Source organism: Entelurus aequoreus, linkage group LG07 (genome assembly GCF_033978785.1).
Source record: "Entelurus aequoreus isolate RoL-2023_Sb linkage group LG07, RoL_Eaeq_v1.1, whole genome shotgun sequence".
NCBI lineage: Eukaryota > Metazoa > Chordata > Actinopteri > Syngnathiformes > Syngnathidae > Entelurus > Entelurus aequoreus.
Window position 1 is genome coordinate 38,866,859 of NC_084737.1, and position 9,170 is coordinate 38,876,028.

The window sequence follows — 9,170 nt, forward strand, 5'->3', positions numbered from 1 at the left end:
TCCTAAATATCCATATACTGTATATATACATACATATACAGTATATACATGCATATATATATATATATATATATATATATATATATATATATATATATATATATATATATATATATATATATATATATATATATATATATATATGTATATATATATATATATATATATATATATATGTATATATATATATATATATATATATATATATATATATATATATGTATATATGTATATATATATATATATATATATATATATATATATATATATATATATATATATGTATATATATATATATATATATATATATATATATATATATATATATATATATATATATATATATATATATATATATATATATACGCACACACACATGCATGCACACTCATACACACACACACACACACACACACACATATATACACATATACTGTACATATACATACACATACACACAACCATAGACCATAGACCATAGGCTTACAAAAGGGCGCCCCCCGTGGCTGACGTCTTTGCGTCGTCCTCCCGACAACAACTACTTTTTTTATTTGTTATAGTCCTAATTTGCATCCTAAATGCAAAGTTTTTGCACGCAACAGTGAGATATAACAGAGATGCACTTCTGGACATCGGAAAAGCTCACCATGAGCTCACTTATAGTCTGACGGACTTCAACTTTCTGCTACGACGAGACCCAGCTAACCACAGCCACACCAAAACAACAACAACAAGGCGGCGGGGCAAGAGAGCGGGGCTACATTTAATGAAAATTTTAATCAAATGCATACATCCAAACACTTTATAAATATGTATTATGTGCACGAAGAAATAACAGTTACAATTGGTTGTAGCTTCTAAACAACAAAAATAGGTTTTAGCACCTCGTCATCGGACTAACAACACTCCTTTAAATCTCATTAATACCACAGAAAGGCAAACTGTAATTTTTTGGACAGCTTCAATAATGTTAAACACATAGCAGCACAGTGGCAGAGGGGTTAGTGCGTCTGCCTCACAATACGAAGGTCCTGAGTGAGTTCAATCCCGGCCTAGGGATCTTTCTGTGTGGAGTTTGCATGTTCTCTCCGTAACTGCGTGGGTTCCCTCCGGGTACTCCGGCTTCCTCCCACCTCCAAAGACATGCACCTGGGGATAGGTTGATTGGCAACACTAAATTGGCCCTAGTGTGGGAATGTGAGTGTGAATGTTGTCTGTCTATCTGTGTTGGCCCTGTGATGAGGTGGCGACTTGTCCAAGGTGTACCCCGCCTTCCGCCCGATTGTAGCTGAGATAGGCTCCAGCGCCCCCCGCTACCCCGAAGGGAATAAGCGGTAGAAAATGGATGGATGGATGGATGGACATAGCGTTACAAAAAAACACGAAGATACATTTTACACATAGTAATCCGCTGTGAACAGACGAAGCCAAATAATGCAGGTTTAGCAAGCGGTGCGCGCTCCCGCGAAGGTAATCAACTTTTGGCAGGAAACTAAATTTTGGCACAACACCTGAACTCTTTGTGTGTCTGTCGCCCCCTGTGGTCACAGCAGGGCAGTCAACGCGCCAAAGGAAGGAGCGTGAAGGATAAACTTCTAGTAAAAGTCTCTTTAAACTGACTGTGGAGAGTGAATCCACCGCAACTGTATTGGCTGGGCTCTACTGTAGGATCCTTTTGGAATTTGGAGAGATGAAATGTGAACGCGCAGCACGTCCCCGTGTTGTTGCTACGCACGCACACGCGCCAACACACGTCCATCAATCCACCTGCGGTGAGAGAGAACAGAACATGACGGTCCCGCCTGTGAGCTCTCTGATCACGGCGCTGAAGCCTCTGTTCGGCAGCCTGTTGTCCAGGGTAAGAGTTGAAATAAATGTACAAATATACATTTAGAGAAGCAAACTGTAAATGTTATACTTTGTCGTGTTTGAGAGTAGCTAAGTGGATTAACGGTTCGTAGGCTAACGACGCCAGCTGGTGTAGTGTCGCTGTCGGTTCAGCACCCTTTAATTTAACTCACTTCTCTTTGAATATCAAGTTAAATTCGACGTTTAGCATCATTACAGACTTCTGTTGTCTTACAGATGTGGTTGTAAATGTGTACTCGACCCTGCTCAAACTTGTAAATTATTCAACGTAGCAGCACGGTGGGTGCATGGACGTCACCTTAAAGCCACTAAGAAAAGAAAACCCATTATCCTACATCTAAACTGTTTGATGGTTATGTTGTTTATTTAGTTGCTAATTATAAATATTATGTATGAAAATAATGGAAATATGTAATCTGAGTAATCGAAAAGGACCCCATTAAGTTTTTGCTTCTTCCTGCTCCTTTTTGTCAGCATTCCTATTTTTTGTTGTTATTATTATTACATTTTTCAGATGACTATTGTTAGTAGAGATATTTCATATATTTGATATATATTATTTTTGATATTGTTGTGTCATTTATCAGATACATTTTTAATCTTACATGAAAACATAAACAAATTGGTTATACTAATTAGTATTTACAATTGTTATAATAGTTTTTCAGTACTGCAAACTATTAACAAATATATTTACTACAGTGGTATCTTAACTTAAGAGTGTTTTGAGGTAAAAGCTGTGTCTTGACTAATTATGCTTTAAGTTACAAGCAAACATTTGAGTTATGAGCATCTCCACCATTAGTTGGCGTACCAAATATCGCAGTGAACCATATAAGATACATTAGCTTATTGCTAAAGATGAACATAACTTTTTCAAACATGGGAAGGAAAAAAGTGAGTGTGAAGGACAGTGCTCGGAAGAAGTGAATTGTGTTCATTGAATTTAAGAAATAAATAGTCATAAACATGACGGAACGTGTCGCCAACTAGGCAAAGTTGAGGCGTGGCTCAGATAGAAGAGCAGACGGCCAGAAACTTGAGAGCTCCTGGTTCGATTCCAGTTTCCGCCATCCTGGTCACTGTCGTTGTGTCCTTGGGCAAGACACTTTAACCATCTTGCTCTCAGTGCCACACCCACTGGTAAAAGTAGGTGTTGAGTTTCACAATGTGAAGCGCTTTGAGTCTCTAGAGAAAAAGCACTACATAGAAATAAATTAACTTAACTTCACGCTGCACGTTTTCACCATACTGAAGCAGAAGGAATCTAGCGTCAGCCAATAATGGCACAACAGAATATCCAAGCGGCATACATTTATCCATGAAAATTGGGAAAAGCTGCTAATGGTGTGTTTGACGGAGAAGCAGCTCGAAAGAGATACCATAGAATTCTACTCTCCGAGGTAAACACTCTACATTATTGTTACATTACTTCATAAAACTAGTTGATAGTAGTACATTATATTGTATTGTTTTATATAATATTTTTTATCTAAAAGTCTGTATTTATTTTTAAAAGGCATGTTACATAATAAAGGGTGTATACAGAGTGCTGGTATTTTTGGCACGAGTTCCTAATTGGACCGTTAAGATTCAGGACAAATGATACTCTATTGGTATTTTTAAAATATGACACGCTGTCACATTCACTTCTGGTGCCGCTCCTATGCATAAAAAGACACGGGTATAATCTGTTACAGTGCTTGAAATAATAACAAATAAGGAAGCATCACTACACTAAAGTTTTAACCCAATAATATTTCCTCCTCAAAAGTCCTTCAGAGTCACGCTTGCTGATAAGAGTTAGTGTCAGTTTTATGTGAAAGCGCTTTACTAAAGTTCGCCGCTAACGCTCTTCATCAGTACGCTCATCTTCATCAAGTAATCCACAGGCAAATATTAATCTACTCAAAAGTGGTAATATAATAATCCATAAAGTTACTCTGAAGCAAGGCACCATTAAAATGTATTTCAATTAATTTCAATGGGTGAAGTTGATTTAAGATATATGTTTTTTGAGTGAAGAGGTCTATCACAGAAACAATTAAGCTTCTAAATTTAGGTATACTACTGTAACTCGCAAAATTATAATACATTTAATTCATAAGCGCTTTTCAATAAATCCAAGGGCACATAACAATAACAGATCAAAACATTGGAATAATTTCCCTTGTGGATCAATAAAGTTTGTCTAAGTAATTTACAAGATACAGATCAACAACAACGGCTAAAATCAAAACATAAATGAAGGACAGTGTAGAGACAGTTACAGTGAGTATGCAATTTTCAAAAGGTGGGTTTTAAATCTTTTGAATGAACATGTAGGCTATAAGCTACTAGGAGCTGGCAGCTAAAAAACAGCGACGCACACAATAGCACATAATCTAGACATATCTAGGTGTGTTGAATTGAAAAATATTGCAGTCTAAACATGCCGTTTGTCAATATTAGGAAGTATCAAATATTTTTAGTTGCATTATCATTTGCAGATACAAAGCTTGAAAGGCAGAAACGTATTAAAAAGTATGTAATAACAAAAGTGTCCGCATTGTTAAATTTACTGCTTCATGAGCTTAATTTAATGAAATATTGTGAACAGTAGGTGTCACCAAAAACGAACTAACACTCCAATTCAAAAGCATAACTCTGTCATAAGGTTAATGTTTTTCATACCTACCATTGTTTGACCATTGAGTAATTTCACCTGCACAAGTCTCCAATATTGGTATCATATCAGAAGTAAAAAAGTTTTATCGGGTCAACCCTACTAATTTTCAGAGGACAGTAAATCTATACTGCTCTATAAGTTGTATGCTGAGTACTCTAAATATTTATATGTTTGATATGTATTACTGCCCATTGAGAATATATATTTCACTAAAAATGGTAGCGGAAATGTGAGAATTACTGTGGTCAAGTGAATAACTTTTTGATGGTGTTAATCAGAGCATTTCTCTTTGGAGATATATATTTTTTATTACAACTGAGTGTGCCTAATGTTGTAGACACTAAGAAAAAAAAAGCAATTGTGAGACTTTCAGGTTATTATGACAACTTTGTGCAGTAATTCCACTCTGTCTATAAGGACCTTCTCTGTCTGCAGGCATGTGGATCAGCTTCATGTCATCGGAGGCACAACTCCACGTACGCTGTGAGAAATGCACACAGATGACAGATTAATCGCATAACAAACTCCAGTAAAGCACACACATCGCTCCTGCGAGCATGTGCGCAAGAAGGACGTTTTTGTTATATGTCTCACTGAAAGTTGCACTATTGGCTTCTCTTTCCCATCTCTCACTAACTTACTTGCTTTATCTCCTCCATCATAAATCTGTCATTCCTTCATCTAGGCACGTCCGATGATTGTGAGTATGCATAATGGCTATGTAGTACAGTACAAGTCATGTATTAGGGTTTTTGTGAGTCAGTGTGTGTATGTATTATAGCCTCCACCTGCACAATATGGAGGGAGGCACACGGTGACACTGATTCCTGGAGATGGCATCGGACCAGAGCTGGCTACCCATGTTCAAGAGCTTTTTCGGTGAGACTGCAACCTGGAATGAGTGGATAAAAATATGATGATGGATCAATACTGTGGTGTCTTTGATTTACATATCTGCACTTCATTTTTGTCAGCTTCTGTTGTGTTCCGGTGGACTTTGAAGTCGTCCATGTGGACTCGTCTATGGCCTCGGAGGATGACATCAATAACGCCATAATGGCAATCAGGCGCAATGGAGTGGCACTTAAGGGTCGATGATTATATTTGAGTAATATTTAACAACTGTTAGACTGTCCAGGTGTGTAACTACAGTATGTGAATTGTTCTAGGTAATCTTGAGACCAACCACAACTTACCACCCTCCCACATATCCAGAAACAACCTGCTGCGGTGAGTCTCCGCATCCTTAGGACAAAACAATGCACTGACTTTTTTGACATATCTTAAAGGGGACCTATGATGAATTTAGTATTTTCTGACTTATAAATGTTGTTGTTGGATACTCGTGTTAAACAATGCCAACACGTCAAATCATAAGCTTCATGCATTTTGACATGAGCTTGCACGCAGTTTAGGAGGCCTCTGTTTGCAGTCTGACTACGTTGTGACGTCACAGCGAGGTTGACGTACTTATTCGGACATTAAAAAAGCTCGAGCCAGAGGGGAAAGAGCTCCTGCTGGAAAGTTGTTTTTCTCTCATGTTTAAGAAATGGGGGACAAGTAGTGACATCATGTTTTTTTTTTAACAGAGCACATGTAGTGGTTAATTTTGTACCAAACACTTAACAGGGGATTGCATAAACATTTTTATTCACTGTCTGTCTGATGGTGCGTGTCAGAGGAGACGTACTGCGGTCTGCAACCGTTTGTGTTGGCGCTAAATTAAGAGGAGTGAGGAGGGGTATTGGAGAGGGGGCTTATTAGCACGCATAGCAATTTCAGGAAGAATTCTCTCAAGACCTCAAATATACAGAATACCCCTTCAGATATCAAAACCTATTTAGGAGTGATGGATGATAGAGAGTCATTTTTATTCTTAAATTAATACAAAAAAAAATTGGGCTCCATGCAGCTGAAATTGCATTTTTCTCACACAGGGCAAAAGGGCAGGTGCATGAACACCATTTGGGGTTTGTCTGTGCACGTAACTGAAAGATATTGGGTTAACTATGTTTCTTGCTTTAGTAGTAATGATATTCATCCACAATATGCAAAATGTTTCTCTGTTATGCACACCTTGTTATTAAATTGTTTTATATTGTCAATGGTATGTATTGTAATGTCTAATCGGACAATGGAAGAATCACCAGGAGGTGCTCGATCAACAATCTATTTATTGAAGCAAAACTGGTTATTATCCTTCTCCGGCCACACACACACTCACATGCATGCATGCATGCACACACACACACACAAGACTACTACCCACATTCTGAAACCAGAGAACCCCAACAAAACACATATTTGCCAGGTGGCGACAATATAAATGCGACGATGGTGGTATTAAGAGGTGAATTAAATCGGTTAAGTCCCCACCGAAATACACGGCACTCCACTGGCTAGATGTCAGATGATGGTGTCATCTGTCTACCCACTGCTTTGTTCAGTACGTGCCTCGCGTTGCAGAACCACTTTGGATCTATACGGCAACGTGATGCACTGTCGGTCTCTGCCGGGTGTGCCGACAAGACATCACAACATTGACATCCTGATCATCAGGGAGAACACAGAAGGAGAGTATAGCAGCCTGGAGCACGAGGTGCAGCCCTATTTGTTGTTTTTCCTCCAACCTTCACCTATCAACAATTTGTATGTCCTCAATCATGCAGAATGTCCCAGGAGTGGTAGAATGCCTGAAGATCATCACAAGGAGCAAATCTTTACGCATTGCTGACTACGCCTTCAAAATGGCTCGTGAGAAAGGACGTGGACAAGTGACAGCCGTGCATAAAGCAAATATCATGTCAGTGTTTGAGTGCACCCCTCTAAGATCTTTGTATGCGTTTGAACTTCATCTCAGTTTGTGTTTGGAGCAGGAAGTTGGGGGATGGCCTCTTCTTAGAGTGCTGTCAGGAGGTGGCCAGCAGATACCCTGAAATAGCATTTGATAGCATGATTGTTGACAACACCACCATGCAGGTGAGCGTGGGGTGTGTGGAAACCCAGAACCTTAAAACCAAAACACACGTTTGTGTTTGCGATAGCTTGTTTCCAGGCCGCAGCAGTTTGATGTGATGCTCATGCCCAACCTGTATGGCAATGTGGTGAGCAACGTTTGTGCCGGACTGGTTGGTGGACCAGGTCTTGTGCCTGGAGCCAACTACGGCGAGGACTATGCTGTGTTTGAAATGGTGAGTTCTAACAGTCATTACCACTCATTCTGTTTTGCCACAGTGAAGAGGAAGTCTATCCCAGCTGACTTAAGTGGTTTACAGTCTGGCCTGATCACCTGTCGATCACAGAATGAGAAGCCTGTTCGCTGTCAAGGTATACTGTTGTGGAGATGAGGAGGCATGTGGGTCCAAGAAAGAAAGCTAACAAAAGGCACACTAACTGGGAGATCTAGACATGCACTCAAGACAGGAACCGGACAAGGGGCAGCTGGGGAAAACAGAATAAAAGGAAATAATTGACACGAGAGGAGCAGAGCAGACAAGACCATGTGTAATAAAATCTCAATGAGCACAAACAAAGGAGAAACAGGAAAACCAAACAAAACATTAAACCCCAAATATGTCAGAAAAAACTCAAAAGCGCCCATGCAAGCAAAGGGAGCATGTGCAATCACATTTATTAAGTAATCCACCTCTGTCCTATTTGCAGGGAACCAGGAACACTGGGAAAAGCATTGCCAACCGCAACACAGCAAATCCGACCGCCATGCTGCTGGCCTCCTGCCTGCTGCTGGATCACCTGAAGCTCCATGCGTACGCCAGCATGATCCGCAGAGCCATCCTCTCCACCGTGACCGAGACTCGGGTATGGTCCATCATGCATATCAAATATTAGAGAATATGCCATACACATTAATCTTTTTTTACTCTAGCTGCACACAGAGGACCTGGGGGGCCAAGGCTCCACCTCTGAAGTGGTCCAGTCCATCATGAAAACCATTCAGAGCAATGGACCGCTCACAGTGAGCAAATAAAACACACCCAAAAGATTAGATACGTGAAAAAATATGCTGTAAGTAAGTAAACTTTCTCACTGTTTTTGTGTGAATTAGCCAAGATTTCCATCAACCTGTAACTTACATGCTGTTAAACAATTTCAGTTGAAAATAAATATTTTAAAGTCAACTCACATTATTGTACTTTTTTGTATACACTAAGAGCGTGTCAGCACATTTGTTATTTTTCATGTTGATAAATAATGCGATGAGACACACATGCATTGCAGTGTGAGAACCACTAGGAGGGCACCTTGAATTGAGTTGGCTATATGGCAATTCAGATGATCTATTCGCAACCCATGTTTAATATATTGATTTAAAAGTAATTGCACACCGTACAGCATACGTTTTGATCCTTATTCATTACTGACTAAAATGTATACATTGATCAAGACTGCCGGTTTAAATTCATGCAATTCATTGTTATTTAAAAACACTTGTTCAAATTCACAAAAGTTATCAAAAACAATGTAGAACAAAATATTGGAAGCCTGTGCTTGTATACTGTACATTTATATATTAAGTGGAATGATAATGGACATTCTGTGGCGCTGGTTGACTTCCAATTTGTTCTAATTTCAAAACGATTATATATATATATAAAATGTATACATATATATA

The 9,170-nt window shown here is 38.9% G+C and overlaps 1 protein-coding gene across 2 annotated transcripts; it reads left to right on the forward strand.

Annotated features, from left to right (window-relative positions):
• Nucleotides 1-1,574: 1,574 nt before the first annotated feature.
• On the forward strand, nt 1,575-8,671 carry LOC133653827 (isocitrate dehydrogenase [NAD] subunit gamma, mitochondrial-like). Of its 2 annotated transcripts, none has more exons than XM_062053547.1 (12): nt 1,575-1,858; nt 4,973-5,020; nt 5,223-5,237; nt 5,319-5,416; nt 5,512-5,627; nt 5,707-5,767; nt 7,004-7,136; nt 7,207-7,340; nt 7,414-7,516; nt 7,582-7,728; nt 8,201-8,356; nt 8,424-8,671. In XM_062053547.1, exons 1-12 carry the CDS (start codon nt 1,691-1,693, stop codon nt 8,523-8,525), a joined length of 1,281 nt encoding a protein of 426 aa, XP_061909531.1. In that variant the 5' UTR covers nt 1,575-1,690; the 3' UTR covers nt 8,526-8,671. The 2 variants fall into 2 exon arrangements, with proteins under 2 accessions (XP_061909531.1, XP_061909533.1); XM_062053549.1 differs by having other exon boundaries at nt 4,973-5,013.
• The last annotated feature ends 499 nt before the right edge of the window (nt 8,672-9,170 follow it).